Below are 20383 nucleotides of genomic sequence, written 5' to 3'. Positions count from 1 at the left end.
CACTTTATGTTTATTTTTACTAATGTGTGGGAAACAGCATTATGTGCCACTTACTAATACATAGTTATTAGAAGATCAGTGCTAATGTCTTCCTCTGTGAAGCGTCACCCCTTTATAGTACGGCCTCCACTGGATGCACTATATGCAGTGCTCCCATTCTGAACATTGCTGCTGATGAAGGGGCATGTGACCAGGCACATCCTTTAGTGGCCCCTGAATAACAGGACAATGTGCAGGTGCAAGTTTCCCTTGCCGTGCATATTACAGTAGCAGCAAAGTGAATGAGATTTCGCAAATCTCACCCACACACTGCAGAACATTTCCGTGTAGAAATTGACCTGCAGTCTAGATTTCTTAATCAGAAGCATGTCAATTTATGCTTTGAAATGGCTTAGTATTTGTTGCAGATTTTCCACATTAGGTTCAATGGGAAAGGAAAAATCTTCAACAAATTGCAAATGTTGCATTTTTTTGCTGCGGATTAGTAACTAGAAAAGAAAAAAATTTACATTTTTTAAATTAAAAAAAAGACTATTCTCATCTCTTCTGGCATTCGCGGCTTCACATACAAATGTAGCAACCTTCAAGTTGACACTTAACGCGTTAAATACACTGTGGTATGAAACTTTAACTTGACTTTTTTGATGGCTTTTCTGCAGCACGTTATCATGGTCAAGCAGATATCTTGTACCATAAGATGTTTCAAACTTGGCATTGGTCCTGTCATCTACAGACAAGATAGGTGGGTAGGTAGACCATTTACAATACATATCCATTACTATACATAGACATCAGTGAAATATTTGAATGCAGGACACATCTGTACATGCAGCTCTTTGAAGGGGATTTGTCTGGGCCTCTCAGGACGTATTCAATATTAAATATATGTATCTGTGGTCCAGACTAGAATTTTAAAAAATTATATAAAATAACCCCCAACCAGGATATAATCTTAAAACTAAAAACCTTTGTACCTGCAGCCGAATTACCCCAGAGCAACTTGGTGGGACATTTTAAGGAATGCTTTTCTTGCCCTGTTGATGCTAAACCATAGAAACCCCTCACATATCGATTATAGATGTCTTCATATTATGCTAAACCTCCTAATTACCTCTCAGTTTTTGAAAATCCATATCTATATGCAGTAATGTCTATAAAGAATTATTATGCAACCTGGAATATAAAGAAACAGATAAAAATAACCTGCGTTCTCAACTGTGCACATTACAGCAGATGGTTTCCAGAAGGATTTGGCTTGCTACTTCTTTTATCTGTTGTTATTTTTCTTTTTTTCTTTTCCAACAGTGAGAACGTGGTTTGCCAACGAGGGGGGGGGGGTGATCGGAGACTCTGCTACCAGGTTAAATTGCCATCCCCTTGCATTACCAACGATCGACTGTGACATGGATTTAAAAAGAACAGCATTTAATGTGGTGACAAAGCTTCTGAGAAAGTTCTAATTCTTACACCATCATTTGTCGGAGTAACTCTTAATATAATGCTACAGTTATGATGCCAATTATAGGACGCCATCTCTCATATGTAAAGCTTCTTTTAAAAGTTCCTCAAATCGGGATTGTATGGAATAGATAAGCAGAATTTTAATGGAATACTAAATAGAAGAAGCCATCAAAGTTCTACTACTGGCTCTACACTGTTGTCCTATATTGAGGAATATCAGGAATAATATTTATTTGAATTGAACGCTTTGCCAAAAACCCAGATATGATAGCTATATTACTTCTTTAAGAATGTGCCAAAGTTTCTAAGCTACAGTGATGCATTCAAATGAGCATTGGATGGTAACCTAAGAGGGCCTGAGCTAAGGAGAATTCTACTCTGCAAACAGATTTCTATATCTGTCTCCTGGGGGAATAACTATTGGAATGACAATGGATACAGTTTGCAGCAGGTAAGACTAGAGCTATAAAAAATTGACTTGCCCAACAGAACCTGTGCTGTTTGCTCCTATACACACCCTGTACAGATGATTTACAGCAAGGTATTTATAATAATAAACTATATATAGGATTGGATCATATCGAGTGCTAGAGCTCAGTATAAATCGTACAGTGCCAACCAGTGAGCGATAACTATTATAATGCGAGGAAGGAGGGAGGGACAGAGGGAACTGGGAAAGGGGCATGGAAATGGGGGATGGTTGAAGGGAAACCACTGTTAAGTAGGCACTCGGCTCAGCAATATATAAAAATATCTAAATTTATTGTCAATGAGTTAAAACGCAAAAGGTAGCGCAAAGTGCGACCCTGTATCAATTTAAACAATTAAACACAAAATAACACATACAATAAACAAAAAAATAAAATAGACACCACAGGCCCGGCCGGGTCACTAATAGCTAGTTCACATAAATCATTAATGATAATCAAAAGGATTATAACATTAAGTTCAAAATCAAGTATTCCGGTATAGTGAGCTAGTGATAGACCCGTTCAGTAATGGGCAGTGTGCAGATCACGCATTTGATTATTGGATATATTCCGCACATCAATTACAATGTGTTGGCTGTGAATACAAGATGGGTGTAACTTCTTGATGCACCACGCAAGTGTACTCTCATATACAGCCTATGGATCCCACTATATAAGGATACAATGAAAGAGATACAATCAATATGTATAGCCTATAGATCTTACTGTAGGAAAATATAATGAAAAAAATGCAATTTTAAAAGGAAACAATTATTGTTCCAATAAAGAGAGTTCCTTGATGGACGATATATCATATGGGTTTAAAGGCAGGCAAGGTAGAACGAGACGCATGTGTATCAACCACGTCTCTCTAATCATCAGGCTCTTCAATCATCCGGGTCTCATCGGTGTAGAGGTTATACGTTTCAGACATGTGTAGGCAGCAAGCGGTTCCACAGGTGAGTCCACAGATCAGTCCACACACTGCTCAGCATGTGATGTCACAGAAAGAGGGCGTACGCTGACGCGTTTAGTCACCACGTGACTTCCTCAGAGCGTAACAACACCATCAATAACCACCTATTTTAATGGACTGACAGCCAATCAAAAATCAGAATCGCCGTCATTCAATTCAGTTCAATCCTAGGTGCACAATATAATATCAAGTAAGTGTACAAATTCATTTTTGTGTTAATACTCAATTCCAGGTCATCGCCAGGTGGATATCAAGAAAGTAGAACGAAGTAAACATAAGATATTAAAAGTAAAAAGAGAAGGAGACAAAAGAAAAAGAGAAAAGAGCAGAAGCACACATAGAAAGATGTAGACTGGGTCCCGAGAGTCCGTCCACGCAACATAAAGTCATGTGAACAGAGTCCCGGGACCCATAAAGCATCAAAGAAACATATGCAATTTAAATTCATTGTTTAAGCGAAGGGGATTAATAGTTTTAAGGGTGTAAATCCACATGCTCCTTCTGTAGCAGCAACCGATCACGGTTACTGCCCCTGTTCCTCTAGGGAGTTGGTAAATAGCCATGAATGATAATCCTTCTGGTGATTGTTTATGATATTATTTAAAATGCATGGCTAGGGGACTCTTTTCTTCTCCCTTCCGTATGTCCCTTACATGTTCAGAAATTCTCAGCTGAACTTCACATATTGTTTTCCCAACGTAAATTGTTTTACATGGACAGTATATTAAGTAGACAACCATCGATGAACGGCAATTAAGGAAACTTCGAACATTGAATTCTTTACGGCCACAAGAGTCTGAGAATACATTTGATTTTTTTACGAATTTACATTGGGAGCATGTGCCACACTTAAACATTCCCTTAAAGGGGTGAGTTGGCCATGCTGGGACATCTGATCTTCTGAACTCCGATCTAACAAGGAGATCACGCAGATTGGGTGCTCTTCTAGCAGTCATACTAGGATATCATGTTCTGTATTTCGTCACTGAGTATTAAATGTGACCAATTCTTTTGCAAAATTTCTCTTATCTTTTCCCAATGTTGGCCATATCTGGTGATAAATCTGACTAACTTTTCCGGTTTTGAGGCTACATTCCTTTTATTTACCAAGTTTTTATTAGTTTTTTTACTTTTTCCTTACTTTGATCATGTAAGAGATCCTCTCTATTGGTATGTAAGGCCCTATTATATCCTCTTTTTATACTTTTCCCTGAGTATCCCCTTTGTTTGAACCTAAGTGCAAGATCATGGGCTTCCTTTTTGAAATGGTCAAAGTCAGTGCAGTTTCTGCGAAGATGCAGAAACTGACCTACCGGGATGCCCCATATAAGGGACATTGGGTAATGACTTTGTGCTAGCAAAAGGGTATTACCTGCAGTCGGTTTTCTAAAAGTGCTAGTCTCCAATTTGTCATTATTTTTCCGAATCAAGAGATCAAGAAAGCTGATTTCCTGAGAGCTAACAGTATATGTCAGATGGATATTAAAATTATTGGAATTGAGCATCCCCACAAAGTTCTCTAACTGCTCTTTTGTGCCTTTCCATATCATAAAGATATCGTCGATATATCTATACCAACAGAAGACATGTCCCTTAAATTGCTCACAAGGATAAACAGCCACCGATTCCCAATAGCCCAAGTGGAGGCATGCATAAGAGGGAGCACATGATGATCCCATTGCAGTGCCTTCCACCTGCAAATAATATTTGTTGTCAAAACAGAAACAATTGTGAGTCAGAACAAATTCCAACATGTTCACAATAAACTCATTTTGATGAGAGAATTGTGGCCGATACCTGTCAAGATAATATTCCACAGCTTTTAGACAAGCTCAGTGAGGAATCAAGGTATAGAGCGATTCAACATCAAGTCCCACTAGCAGACATTCAGAAGGGATACAAAGATCATGCAATTTAGTTAGCATATCACCAGGGTCCAAGACAAATGATGGTAACAATTTCACAAAAGTTTTTAATTTTAAGTCAACAAACTGACCTAGTCTGTCTGTGGGTCCATCCATCCCTGAAATCATAGGACATCGGGGTGGTAGCTGTCTATCCTTGTGAACCTTTGGAAGGACATATATAGTGGGCATTTTAGGTTCCTTGAGTAAAATATATTTATATTCATTGTTGGTAATAAGTCCCTCTTCGAAGGCAAATTGTAATTTCCAATTTAGTTTTTTAATGATGTCAGCCATAGGATTTTCATGAACTCGTCTATAGTTTTTTTGATTCCAATTGTTTGACTATTTCCCCAATATAATATTCCTCTTTCAGGAGAACAACATTGCCTCCTTTGTCACTGAGTTTTATGACAATTCCTTTAAGTTCTCTCAATTCTTTTAAGGCTATCCGTTCAATATATGGGAGGTTATATTCTGTCAGATCTGTCCAATTAGTCGAGCCCAAATCACGACTAACTCCTTCCATGAAGGCTCTAACATATCTATTAGAGGAAATAGGGGGCATAGTCAAACAAGGAGGTTTTAGTTTTGTAAATTCTGGTATTTCTAGTTGTTCATCGGGGGAAGTAAAGGTCTCACATTCAGTATATAATTCCTCAAGGGCATCGAGGGTTTCTTTTTCACAGGTAGTCAGGTTATCCAAAAATTGATAATCATATTCTTGATTTTCCTTTTTTGGATCGTGTTCAGTCTTCTGTGAATGAAATAATCGCAATAGAATTTTTCGTACAAATAATTGAATGTCTTTATAGACTTCAAATTCATTCCCTCCCACAGTGGGCACAAAAGACAGACCACGATTCAACAAAGTAATATGCGCCGAGGAAAGTGAGAAATCAGTAAGATTGATAATATTATTCTCACATCCTAACTCATCAGTTATTTTAGTCTCTGGCGAATTCTCCCTCGTGTGATTCTTCCCTCGTCTGATCTTACCTCTCCTAAAAAACCAACATGATTTGAATGAGAATTTTGTGCTTTGGTTTTGCCTTGTGGTAGGGATACCCTACCTTGGCTATCCTCCCTATCACTGGAAGTATAATCACTAGTATTGTAGTCATGTGAGGATGATCTGGACTGTGTCAATCGTCCGTCAGTCTGACGTTTTTGTCTATACTGGGCTTTACTTCTATTTTTATCTCTGCCTGTTCGATTTAAAGGGGACATGTTAAATGAGAAGATCTGACCATGTTCAAAATCTAAAGTGTCTATGAAATTTCTTCTTTTTTCGTTCATAAATCTCTTTAAGTTCAATATCTATCTCCTTTTTTTCAAATTCTGGGTGAGTTTTGAATTCATCCAGTTTATTAACACTCTGAGAGATTTCCACATCGAGGGTCTTTAGTTGTTCAGTTTCCTCCTCTATTATTAATCTCATAAGACATTTAATATGGATTAAGCTTTCATTGTCCTATTTTTTCATAAAAACGTCACTACGCAAATGATTTGCTGGAAGCACGCATCTACGTAAACCCCTTGGTGCCAAATCAGAGTTCAAATATTTACTCAGACTTTTAACATCCCACTTTCTTTGTAGGTGACTAAAAACCAATTTGCGATGAACTTTAAATAGCCCGAATAGATCACGGGTAGTTCATCCTGATGTTGGTTATATTGACTATTCAGAACTGCTGCAAATTTCAGCATCCACCGTATCATCCAATACATATGCGATGGCAGAGTGAGAATAAAAAAAGTAAAGGGAGAAAAAATGTGTGAAAAAAACAAAAAAGAATAAAGAATAAGAAAGAGAAAATAGAAAAAGAAAAAAAGGGGAGAGATATCCACCTAGAAACCAATGATCCTCACTAAGTGTATACTATTTAAAGTAAAGCAGTAGTGAATGTACTAACAAATCCAATCAAAAGGAAAGAGACAAGAGCCCCTAATATGACATAAAATATATATGGGATTGGATCATATCGAGTGCTAGAGCTCAGTACAAATCGTACGGTGCCAACAAGTGAGCGATAACTATTATCATGCGTCTCATTCTACCTTGCCTGCCTTTAAACCCATATGATATATGGTCCATCAAGGAACTCTCTGTATTGGAACAATAATTGTATCCCTTTTGAAACCACTATTGCCTTCTGGGCTCCTCTGTGGTTCCGGCCTGGATGTCGGCTACAACTCGATCTTTGGAAAAGCATAAAAGCTTGCAATCTGACAGATCCACAGCACATATGGAATCCAATGACAACATGTTGATCTACACTTCAAAAGCCATAGTTATTGGCGATAAGTATATAATCTGACGTGATGTTGAACAAATCTTGTTGGCTGAAATTTGCATGCTATGTTTATGCAATTATTGTATTTTCCTACAGTGAGATCTATAGGCTATACATATTGATTGTATCTCTTTCATTGTAACCTTATATAGTGGGATCCATAGGCTGTATATGAGAATACACTTACGTAGTGCATCAAGAAGTTACACCCATCTTGTATCCACAGCTAACACATTGTAATTGATGTGCGGAATATATCCAATAATCAAACGCATGATCTGCACTCTGCCCATTACTGAACGGGTCTATCACTAGCTCACTATACCGCAATATTTAATTTTGAACTTGATGTTAAAAATCCTTTTGATTATAATTAATGATTTATGTGAACTAGCTATTAGTGACCCGGCCGGGCCTGTGGTGTCTATTTTATTTTTTTGTTTATTGTATGTGTTACATAGTTACATAGTTACATAGTTAGTACGGCTGAAAAAAGACACATGTCCATCAAGTTCAACCAAGGGACGGGAAAAGGGAAGGAAACATTTCTACACATAGGAGCTAATATTTTTTTGTTCTAGGAAATTATCTAACCCTTTTTTAAAGCCATCTACTGTCCCTGCTGTGACCAGCTCCTGCGGTAGGCTATTCCATAGATTCACAGTTCTCACGGTAAAGAAGCCTTGTCGCCTCTGCAGCTTGAACATTTTTTTCTCCAGACGGAGGGAGTGCCCTCTTGTTTTTGAGGGGGTTTTACAAGGAACAGGATTTCACCATATTTTTTGTATGTGCCATTAATATATTTATATAAGTTAATCATGTCCCCCCTTAGTCGTCTTTTTTCAAGGCTAAATAGGTTTAATTCTTTCAATCTTTCCTCATAACTTAAATTCTCCATGCCCCTAATTAGCTTCGTTGCTCTTCTTTGTATTTTTTCCAACTCCAGGGCATCCTTTCTATGAACTGGAGCCCAGAACTAAACTGCATATTCTAGATGAGGCCTCACTAATGCTTTGTAAAGTGGTAATATTACATCCCTGTCCTGTGAGTCCATGCCTCTTTTAATACACGACAATATCCTGCTGGCCTTTGAAGCAGCTGATTGACACTGCATGCTGTTATTGAGTTTATGATTTACAAGTACACCCAGATCCTTCTCAACAAGTGAATCCGCCAGTGTAGCTCCCCCTAGGACATATGATGCATGCAGGTTGTTGGTACCCAGATGCATAACTTTACATTTATCTACATTAAACTTCATCTGCCAAGTGGACGCCCAAACACTTAGCCTGCAATTCATGAACATCTTCCATAGACTGAACTATATTACATAGCTTGGTGTCATCTGCAAAAATAGAAATAGTGCTATTAATCCCATCTTCTATATCATTAATAAATAAGTTGAATAATAGTGGTCCCAGCACTGAACCCTGGGGTACACCACTTATAACTGGGGACCATTCAGAGTAGGAATCATTGACCACAACCCTCTGGATACGGTCCTTGAGCCAATTCTCAATCCAATTACAAACTATATTTTCTAAACCTATAGTCCTTAATTTACCCATTAGGCGTCTATGGGGGACAGTGTCAAATGCCTTTGCAAAGTCCAAAAACACTAAATCCACAGCGGCCCCTCTGTCTAGACTTCTGCTCACCTCTTCATAAAAACAGATTAGGTTAGTTTGACAACTTCTGTCCTTAGTAAAACCGTGCTGGCTGTCACTTATAATGCTATTTATTGTCACATAATCCTGTATATAGTCCCTCAATAGCCCCTCAAACATTTTCCCCACGATGGATGTTAAGCTTACATATCATTTCTCACATACAGACATACACCACCGCCTTTCCTATTTGTTCTGTCTTTCCAAAAAAGTGTAAAACCCTGTAGATTTACAGCCCAGTCATGTGAAGAGTCCAGCCATGTTTCAGCAACACCAACTATATCTATATTTTCTTCCAGTATCAAGGCCTCCAGCTCCCCCATTTTGCTTGCTAGACTTCTGGCATTTGTGAACATACACTTTAACTTGCCTGTCAGTTTTTCACTTTTATTATCAGAAATGTGATTTGACATTAATCGGGCCTTTTTATTTACACTGATGTTTTGTAACGAAAGGATCTCCTTATCTTGTTGTCTAGTCCTCTCCCCACATTCTGATTCTCCACCCACCAATATAGTCTGACCCCTCTCTAACCTGGCAACCCCTTTTTTTTTTCTACATTGACCTCCCTCCTCAGCCCTAGTTTAAATACTCCGCCACCCCAGCTAGAATTCTCTCCCCCAGCACAGCGGACCCCCTTCCATTTAGGTGCAAATCATCTGCAGAATACAGTTTGTACCCCAATGAAAAGTCAGCCCAGTGCTCTAGGAACCCAAATCCTTCTCCTCTACACCAAGACTTCAGCCATGCATTTAATTCCCTGAGCTCCCGCTGTCTTTCCTGTGATGCGCATGGCACAGGCAGTATTCCTGAGAATACTACTTTGGAGGTCCTTCCCTTCAGCTTGTATCCTAGTTCTTTAAAATTATTCTTAAGGCTCCTCCACCTACCATTTATTCTGTCGTTGGTACCGACATGGACCACGACAGCTGGATCATCACCAGCCCCTCCCAGCAATTTGTCCACCCGTTCCACCACATGCCGAACCCTGGCACCAGGGAGACAGCAAACTATTCGGTTGAGGTGGTCTTGGCGACAAATTATTCTATCCGTCTTCCTGATTATAGAATCCCCTACGACTATCAATTGTCTTGGCTTACCTGCATTACCATCCCACCGACTACTAGATGGGCTGTTCTCCCGGCTGTTAGAGAGATCAGTATCCACTAGGGCTGCCATTTCTGAGACTGACACCCTCGCATCATCACCCAACTTGGCAATTTTGCCTGGAATGTCAGAAACCGGATTGGCCTTCCTTTTCTTTGACCCCTTTCTACTGCCCCTAACTACATTAACCCAGCTACTTACCTGATCCTGCTCACTATTTTGTGTTTAATTGTTTCATTGTTTAAATTGATACAGGGTCGCTCTTTGTGCTACCTTTTGCCTTTTAACTCATTGACAAGAAATTTCGATTTTTTTTTTATATATTGCTGAGCCGAGTGCCTACTTACCAGTGGTTTCCCTTCAACCATCCCCTATTTCCTTGCCCCTTTCCCAGTTCCCTCTGTCCCTCCCTCCTTCCTCGCATTATTATAGTATTTATAACAATATTATAAGGAGCAACTATATGGCTTGTGTAGAGTATACAATAAAAAAAAGTACTCACCTTTAGTATATGTCATTCCAGAAAGTGTCATTGTGCACGGTACATCAATGAGTTTGGTCGTGAAAGGGTTAAGACTATTTAGCACAATATTTTATGTAAATCCTGACTAAGGCAACTTGCACACCAATTTTTTTTTAAACATTCTTTTACCTAAAAAAGTAAAAATACTCAAACGTAAAAATAAACTATACCACTGTTTTCTATGGGTGCAACGTATGCCAATGTGTTATGTTTCTGTCATAAACAACAGATATAAACCTTGCTATGTTCAGTAATAAAGGAACAAAACTGCAAGTAAAGACAAATAAATTAATGTGACTAAACAAAAATGGTGCAGATAAGCTGGGATGATCAATAAGACCTTGCAAAATGCTACTACTTTTGAATATATATACAGTGTGTGTGTATGTATGTGTATATATATATATATATATATATATATATATACTCAAAATATATACATACACTATCTGTACTTCTATTAAAAATGTTTTAATGAAACTTTAATAAATCAGAAAAATAAAGAAGAAAGCATTGTATATATTGTAGCATAAGTATTAGGCAAAATATGCTAGTCATGATCCTCACCGAATAACTCTTTCCACATCATGATGTCATGAGGTGACATCACTCTCCTTCTCACATTGCCTATATATAGGTGTGAGTCAGGGTTGCGTGGCCAAGGAAGTTGAGGGATGTGATAGTATAAGGTGCATTTGGGTCCCCTGCCGTGTCCCTGCCTGCAACTGATATTGAAATTACAGCCCTAAGCTCCTGTTAGACGCCACCAAGGCTGCAGGTTTCCGTGGCAACTGAGTTGTGCTGGGTGCAGAACAGTCACAGATGCTTATTAATAAAGTCTCTGAGAGCTAAAAATAGGTTCATGTTTTACATAATATGCAGATCTTGGATAAGTCGTTAGTGTCCTCCAATTGTGTCCCTTTAGAGTGTGAAGAATCAAAATATGCCATATTGATGTTACAGTTTTTCATAGAAAACAGTGAAACCCCACAGAATGGTATAAGTAGGACTGGATAACTGGGCAACTGTGACATGCTAAACTATAAATGATGAGTAAACCGTTTCCGACAAAAAAAGACCATAAAACCAAGAATTCCTGCTTGTGCTTCTTTATCTTAAAGGGCTTTCCCTATAAAAGATTTTTAGGATATGTCAATCAGGAACATTGAAAAAATTTAAATCAATGTGTTTTCCAGCATCTGCAGCCCCATAGCTTATGGACATTTCATTTAGTCTGAAAATCACTTTAACTTTTGTAGCATTTTACCACCAACGAACACAAAAAATGTTTTTGTCAAATGATTCATCACTGCTTTTCTTTCCCGTCTATTACCATTAACCCCGCATTATGGCACAGCACATAAATATTTTTTTTCCAAATGGATGATGATTTTTGAAATGAGTTTAGAGAGGAATCGCACAAGCGCCACTGCTGCTTCATTCAAAGCTTACAACCGGCACAGTAGTGGTGAGAAAGAACAGGGGACTCAGTTTAACTGTTCTAATGATTTCTTAGGGTCCTAGCAGTGTGGTAGGTGATGAATGTATTTGGTGGGAAACCACTATAACTAATGTTGTCATTCACTCATATCACCCATCTGTAAAAAGATAACTGCCCCTTTAACCCCTTAGTGACCAGCCTATTTTAGGCTCTAAGAGCATGCAAAGAGCTATAACTTTTTTATTTTTCCATCGACATAGCTGTATGAGGACTTGTTTTTTGCGGGATTAGTTGTACTTTTTAATGGCACCATTTTGGGGTACATATCATTCTTTGATTAACTTATGTTAATTTTTTTGTGGGAAATAGAAAAAACCTTGAAATTCCGCCATAGTTCTATGCGTTTTAAATTCACGCTGTCCACTGTGCGTCGTAAATAACATGTTACCTTTATTCTATGCGTCAGTACGATTACAACAATACCACATATGTAGAAGTTTTTTATGTTTTACTTCTTTTGCACAATAAAAACTCTTTTGTACTAAAATTATTTGTTTTTGCATCATCGCTTTCCAAGAGACGTAATTTTAATTTTTTCGTCAATGTAGTGATATTAGGGCTTGTTATTTGTGGGATGAGACGTCGTTTTAATTGGTACTGTTTTGGGGTACATGGGACTTATTGATTAACTTTTACTATTTATTTTTTTGGAGCAATGGAAAAAAATTGCAATTTCACCGTTGTTTTTTGCATTTTGTTTTTTTTACATTGTTAGCCTTGCAGTTTAAAATCCATATTAATTTTTTTGTTTGGGTCATTACGATCGCAGCGATACCACATATATGTACTTTTGTTTAATTTTTTACACTTTTACTAAATAAAACCACTTTTTTTTTTACTGTAATATTTATTTCAAAATTTGATTTCATATTTATTACTTATTTTTTTGTCTCACTAGGGGACTTCACTGTGCGATTTTTAGATCGCTGCTATAATGCTTTGGTATACTTAGTATACCAAAGCATTATTGTCCGTCAGTGTAAAACTGACAGGCAATGTATTGGGACGTACCTCTGGCACATCATAATAGGCAAATACCCAGGGCAGACATGCAGGCCTTTATCAGGCCCCCGGCTGCCATGGCACCCTATCGGTGGCCCACAATTGCATTTGCGGGCCGCCGATGGGTGAGAGAAGGAGCTCCCACTGCAAATGATTTAAATGCCGTGGTCGCTATTGACCTCAGCATTTAAAGGGAAGGTGTCATGAATTTTTTATATCATATTGCTTTTATTATGATATGAACATAAATGTTTATTTGTGTTCTTGTGTTCTACTTTTTACTTTTTTCACACTTTTACTTCTCTATGGGGGCTGCCATTTGTTTTTTCATCTCTGTATGTGTCGATTAACGACACATACTGAGATGGAATACGGCACATACATCCCCATAGAGAATGCGAACGGGAGCCGTTCCATTCACTGCAGCGTACGCTGTCTGTGTGGGAAGGGTGCATGCGCCGCGCCCACACAGACCAAAACGAAGCTTGTTAGCAGAGCGAAATCTGGCGCCATTTTCATGTGGACCGGAAGCCGCTGCCGGACAGTAAGATGACGACTTCCGGCCGCGGCTTCCGGCCATATGTTCAAGGAAGCGAAGACGCAAGGAATAGGAGCGGAGGCGGCGACGGCAGGAACAGGTAATTTATGTTTGTGTATGTGATGTGTGTATTATGTTCGTGTATGTTCGTGTTATACTTTCTGCTTAGCACTGTATCTAATCCTCCTACACTGTGCAGTCACTCAGAAGATGGCGGCACACAGTGTAGGAGGTTTGAAGATTCAAACCTATCCTTCTCCTGGCACTAGTCAGAATAAGCGAGGGGGGATTGTGTGAGGACACTAGAGCGAGTGTGTTTACCCCAAATTTGCAGCATAAAGCAATGAGGTTGCTTTACCCCATTGACCATGCTACAATTTTGGGAACTGCTCCCTCTAGTGACCAGATCATGGAATTGTTATAAATTAGAATCTAATTTATAATATTTCCTGACTTGTGAAAAAATGAAAACAATTAAAACAATGTGAAATCACTTAAATAATAATTGTTTAACGAAAAAAAATAAAATAATTTCTAGCGACACATTCCCTTTAATGGGTTAAACGGCCACAATCGAAGTAAACTTTGATTGCTACTGTTGGAGCAGGAGCTCAGCTGTCATCAAACAGGACTGGGACTCCACTGATAGATGAGGCCTCCCACGTAGCTGTCCATATATGGACAGTGACATCAGTGGCTCTTCCAGGAGAGGAATCCCCGGCCAAAGTGCCGACTGCCCCAATGGAGATATCTATAGGGGGATATGCGTGGCACTATCTGCAAAGGGGTGTGTGGCACGATCTACAAAGGGGTGTGTGGCACTATCTACAAAGGGGTGTGTGTGACACTGTCTACAAAGGGGTGTGTGGAATTATCTACAGAGGGCACTGTGGCATTATATACAGAGGGCAATGTGGCTGTCACGGCGTGGGGTGTGGACCCACTGGGCCGTACCGCGTAGCGGGATAGCAGCTGGCCAACAAGGTACAAAACATTGTGTATAGTTCAGAACAGGCACCTGAGGCAATGTAGACAGTAGAGGAGGCACGACTTGACTTTCACAGCAGGTGGCACCGTGGATGCAGCGGAAGACAGGACTTGACTTTCTCAGTAGATACAATAGCACAGGATACAGGGTACAGGCAGCAGGAACGGGTAACATTGGGAACTGGAAAACACTGGGAGACCACTTTCAAGACAAACTTAGGTATACAACAACGCTCAGGCGAGGAACAAGTGGGCAGAGCCCCTTTTTATAGTCCAGCAACCATTTGGGCTAATTATTGATGGGTGACAGCTGGACGCGTACTGGCCCTGTAGGGCCGTGCACACGTGGGCGCCCTGCGGGAAACAGTCCGAGGACCCGGAAGTGAGTGCTGGTGTCTCCCTGGAGGGAGCTCACGCCGCGAAGACAGATGTCCATGGCCGGGGCCGTCAGAGGGTAAGTCTGAATGACGACCACCGGCCATAGATGTTACAGTATCCCCCCTCCTCTTGGGACCAGAGCGGGAAATAAATCTCTTCACGAGGACAGGGGCATCGATGTCCTCCTCTGGCTCCCAAGACCTCTCCTCTGGACCAATTCCCCTCCAATCCACCAAATAAAACATCCTTCCTCCCACTTTCTTGGTGGCCAGGATCTCCCTCACTTCAAAAGTTCCGGATGAACCGCCAGGAGCCACTGCGGAACTAGGAGTCCTGGAGTAGCGGTTCACGACTTCAGGGATCTTAAGGGTAGGAGGCAGTCGAAGCTTGTACGACACTGGATTGATCTGTAGCAGAATCTCGAAGGGTCCAAGGAACCTGGGGGCAAACTTGCAAGATGGCACCCTCAGCTGGATATTCCTGGAAGACAGCCAGACCTTAGTACCTGGAAGAAACTGGGGAGGTTCACGTCTTCTAGTGTCTGCCTTTCTCTTCATGCGGTCCACCACCAGCAGAATAGAAGATCGTGTCTACTGCCATATCTGCAGAAAGTCCCTGAAGGTAGAGTCGGCTACAGGCACCTGGGACTTAGTAGAGCCAGGCAGGGGTATTTGAGGATTTTGGCCGTAGACTATGAAGAACGGACTGGAGGTGGTCTACTCACTGGTATGGTTATTATAAGAGAACTTCAACCACAGGAGCAGCTGCACCCAGTCATCATGTCGTCTGGAGACAAAGTGCCGCAGTTAGTTCTCCATAATTTCGTTATCCCTTTCGACTTGTCCATTGGACTGAGGATGGTAAGCTGAGGAGAAGTCCAATTTTACACCGAGTAGGTCGCAGAGTGCTCTCCAGAACTTTGAGGTGAACTGGACCCCTTGATCCGAGACAATATGCAGGGGCAAGCCGTGCAGACGGAAGATGTGTTGTATGAAGAGGTCAGCCAGTCGAGCAGCAGAAGGCAGGCCAGTCAGGGGAACAAAATGAGCCATTTTAGAAAAACGATCCACCACCACCCAGATCACATTGCATCCCGCAGAGAGAGGGATATCTGTGACAAAGTCCATAGCAATAAGCCGCCAGGGGGCATCGGGCACAGGCAGTGGCAGTGGGGGCATCGGGCACAGGCAGTGGTTGGAGCAGACCGGCTGGTCTGGAGTAAGCAACTTTGTTTGCTGCACACACCGTACAGGAGGAGACAAAGTCCATGATGTCTTTGGGCAGCATCAGCCATCAGAACTGATGGGCAATTAGGTCTCGGGTCTTACGGGCACCCGCATGACCTGCTAGCTTGGAACTGTGACCCCAGCTAAGGATTCTTCCTCGGTCAGCCATACATACAAAAGTTCTTCCCAGAGGAATGTCTCTAACCTGCAGATGGTTAACAGAGTAGATGCAGGAAGGATCGATAATATTCTGTCGGGACTCCACAGTGTCCTCTGTCTCAAATGACCTAGACAAGGCATCGGCCCTCATAGTTTTGTCAGCAGGTCGATAGTGGAGTTCGAACCGGAACCGTGCAAAAAACAATGACCACCTGGCTTGACAAGGATTCAGCCGTTGAGCCGTCTGTAGGTAGGTCAAGTTCTTGTGGTCCGTGAAGACCAGGATAGGATGAGCTGCACCTTCCCGTAGGTGTCTCCACACCTGCAGGCCCAGCTTGATGGCCAGTAACTACCGATCTCCAATCGAGTAGTTGCGCTCTGCGGGAGAAAACAGCTTGGAGTAGTAACCACATACCACCGTCTTGACTTTCGAACCTCTCTGGAACAAAAGTGCACCAGCACCAACAGAGGAGGCGTCCACCTCTAACGAAAACTGTGGGAATACATCAGGATGATGAAGAATTGAGGCTGACGTGAAGGCTTTTTTTTAAGGTTTTAAATGCGACTTCCACCTCTGGAGTCCAAACCTTGGCATTCATACCCTTTTTAGTAAGGGTGGAGATGGGGGCTATCAAAGAAGAGAAGTTGGGAATGAACAGTCTGTAGAAGTTGGCGAATGCCAGGAAGCGTTGTATCGCCCTTAAGCCTTGGGGACGTGGCCATTCCAGGACAGCCTTGACATTCTCAGGGTCCATCTTGAGACCCTCATCAGAGATTATATAGCCCAGGAAGTGTAGAGACTTCTCTTGGAACATGCACTTCTCCAACTGAAGGGAAGGACCTCCAAGGTTGTATTCTCAGGAATACTGCCTGTGCCATGCGCATCACAGGAAAGACAGCGGGAGCTTAGGGAGTTAAATGCATGGCTGAAGTCTTGGTGTAGAGGAGAAGGATTTGGGTTCCTAGAGCACTGGGCTGACTTTTCATTGGGGTACAAACTGTATTCTGCAGATGATTTGCACCTAAATGGAAGGGGGTCCGCTGTGCTGGGGGAGAGAATTCTAGCTGGGGTGGCGGAGTATTTAAACTAGGGCTGAGGAGGGAGGTCAATGTAGAAAAAAAAGGGGTAGCCAGGTTAGAGAGGGGTCAGACTATATTGGTGGGGGGAGAAACAGAATGTGGGGAGAGGACTAGACAACAAGATAAGGAGATCCTTTCGTTACAAAACATCAGTGTAAATAAAAAGGCCCGATTAATGTCAAATCACATTTCTGATAATAAAAGTGAAAAACTGACAGGCAAGTTAAAGTGTATGTTCACAAATGCCAGAAGTCTAGCAAGCAAAATGGGGGAGCTGGAGGCCTTGATACTGGAAGAAAATATAGATATAGTTGGTGTTGCTGAAACATGGCTGGACTCTTCACATGACTGGGCTGTAAATCTACAGGGTTTTACACTTTTTCGTAAAGACAGGACAAATAGGAAAGGTGGTGGTGTATGTCTGTATGTGAGAAGTGATATGAAGGCGAGTGTGAAAGAGACAATAGTGGGTGAATACTGTGAGGAGGTTGAAACCTTGTGGGTGGAACTAGAAAGGGAGGTAAACACTGAAAAAATTACTTTTGGTGTAATCTATAGACCCCCCAATATAACTGAGGAGATGGAAGGTCAGATATATAAACAGATGGAGCGGGCTGCACAGGCGGGTACTGTAGTGATAATGGGAGATTTTAATTTCCGGGATATTAATTGGTGTCATGGTTCGGCTTCAACTGCAAAGGGGAGACATTTCCTCAACCTGTTGCAGGAAAATTTTATGGGCCAGTTTGTGGAAGACCCGACTAGAGGTGAAGCTCTGTTGGATCTGGTCATTTCTAATAATGCAGATCTTGTTGGGAATGTCAATGTTCGTGAAAACCTCGGTAACAGTGATCACAATATAGTTACATTTTACCTATACTGTAAAAAACAAACGCAGGCTGGGAGGGCAAAAACATTTAATTTTAAGAAAGCCAATTTCCCCAGGATGGGGGCTGCAATTCAGGATATAGACTGGGAAGAACTAATGTCAAATAATGGAACAAATGATAAATGGGAGATTTTCAAATCTACTTTGAGTTATTATAGTGCAAAATTTATTCCTACAGGTAATAAGTATAAACGACTCAAATTAAACCCCACATGGCTTACACCTTCTGTGAAAGGGGCAATACATGACAAAAAAAGGGCATTTAAAAAATACAAATCTGAGGGTACAGCTGTAGCCTTTGTAAAATATAAAGAGCTTAATAAAATCTGTAAAAATGTAATAAAATTAGCAAAAATACAAAATGAAAGGCAGGTGGCCAAGGATAGTAAAACAAATCCTAAAAAATTCTTCAAGCATATAAATGCAAAAAAGCCAAGGTCTGAACATGTAGGACCCCTAGATAATGGTAATGGGGAGTTGATCACAGGGGATCAAGAGAAGGCAGAGTTACTAAATGGGTTCTTTAGCTCTGTATATACAACAGAAGAAAGAGCAGCTGATGTAGCCGGTGCCAGTGCTGTTAATATATCAGTTGATATACTGAATTGGATGAATGTAGAGATGGTCCAAGCTAAATTAAATAAAATAAATGTGCACAAGGCTCCGGGACCAGATGGGTTACACCCTAGAATTCTTAAAGAGCTTAGTTCAGTTATTTCTGTCCCCCTTTTCATAATATTCAGAGAATCTCTAGTGACTGGTATAGTGCCAAGGGACTGGCGCAGGGCAAATGTGGTGCCTATTTTCAAAAAGGGCTCTAGGTCTTCCCCGGGTAATTATAGACCAGTAAGCTTAACATCCATCGTGGGGAAAATGTTTGAGGGGCTATTGAGGGACTATATACAGGATTATGTGACAATAAATAGCATTATAAGTGACAGCCAGCACGGTTTTACTAAGGACAGAAGTTGTCAAACTAACCTAATCTGTTTTTATGAAGAGGTGAGCAGAAGTCTAGACAGAGGGGCCGCTGTGGATTTAGTGTTTTTGGACTTTGCAAAGGCATTTGACACTGTCCCCCATAGACGCCTAATGGGTAAATTAAGGACTATAGGTTTAGAAAATATAGTTTGTAATTGGATTGAGAATTGGCTCAAGGACCGTATCCAGAGGGTTGTGGTCAATGATTCCTTCTCTGAATGGTCCCCGGTTATAAGTGGTGTACCCCAGGGTTCAGTGCTGGGACCACTATTATTCAACTTATTTATTAATGATATAGAGGAAGGGATTAATAGCACTATTTCTATTTTTGCAGATGACACCAAGCTATGTAATATAGTTCAGACTATGGAAGATGTTCATGAATTACAGGCAGATTTAAACAAACTAAGTGTTTGGGCGTCCACTTGGCAAATGAAGTTTAATGTAGATAAATGTAAAGTTATGCATCTTGGTACCAACAACCTGCATGCATCATATGTCCTAGGGGGCGCTACACTGGCGGATTCACTTGTTGAGAAGGATCTGGGTGTACTTGTAAATCATAAACTCAATAACAGCATGCAGTGTCAATCAGCTGCTTCAAAGGCCAGCAGGATATTGTCGTGTATTAAAAGAGGCATGGACTCGCGGGACAGGGATGTAATATTGCCACTTTACAAAGCATTAGTGAGGCCTCATCTAGAATATGCAGTTCAGTTCTGGGCTCCAGTTCATAGAAAGGATGCCCTGGAGTTGGAAAAAATACAAAGAAGAGCAACGAAGCTAATAAGGGGCATGGAGAATTTAAGTTATGAGGAAAGATTGAAAGAATTAAACCTATTTAGCCTTGAAAAAAGACGACTAAGGGGGGACATGATTAACTTATATAAATATATTAATGGCACATACAAAAAATATGGTGAAATCCTGTTCCTTGTAAAACCCCCTCAAAAAACAAGGGGGCACTCCCTCCGTCTGGAGAAAAAAAGGTTCAAGCTGCAGAGGCGACAAGGCTTCTTTACAGTGAGAACTGTGAATTTATGGAATAGCCTACCGCAGGAGCTGGTCACAGCAGGGACAGTAGATGGCTTTAAAAAAGGGTTAGATAATTTCCTAGAACAAAAAAATATTAGCTCCTATGTGTAGAAATTTTTCCTTCCCTTTTCCCTTCCCTTGGTTGAACTTGATGGACATGTGTCTTTTTTCAGCCGTACTAACTATGTAACTATGTAACTAT

The 20383-nt window shown here is 40.8% G+C and overlaps 1 protein-coding gene across 4 annotated transcripts in view; it reads left to right on the top strand.

The window, feature by feature from the left end:
* KCNJ4 (potassium inwardly rectifying channel subfamily J member 4) overlaps positions 1-20383 on the top strand; it is a 565683-nt gene that overhangs the window by 407727 nt on the left and 137573 nt on the right. For 2 of the 4 annotated variants that reach the window (XM_075833630.1, XM_075833628.1), the window contains 2 exons: positions 660-742; positions 1306-1912. In XM_075833630.1, coding sequence (XP_075689745.1) covers positions 1887-1912 — 26 coding nt within the window. In that variant the 5' untranslated portion in view covers positions 660-742; positions 1306-1886. Of the gene's footprint in view, positions 1-659; positions 747-1305; positions 1913-20383 lie in introns of all 4 variants that reach the window. The other 2 variants (XM_075833629.1, XM_075833631.1) reach the window with 2 other exon arrangements.

This window comes from Rhinoderma darwinii, chromosome 7 (assembly GCF_050947455.1).
Source record: "Rhinoderma darwinii isolate aRhiDar2 chromosome 7, aRhiDar2.hap1, whole genome shotgun sequence".
Lineage (NCBI taxonomy): Eukaryota > Metazoa > Chordata > Amphibia > Anura > Rhinodermatidae > Rhinoderma > Rhinoderma darwinii.
The sequence above is the reverse complement of the archived record's forward strand: the minus strand, read 5'-3'. Positions and strand labels throughout refer to the sequence as shown.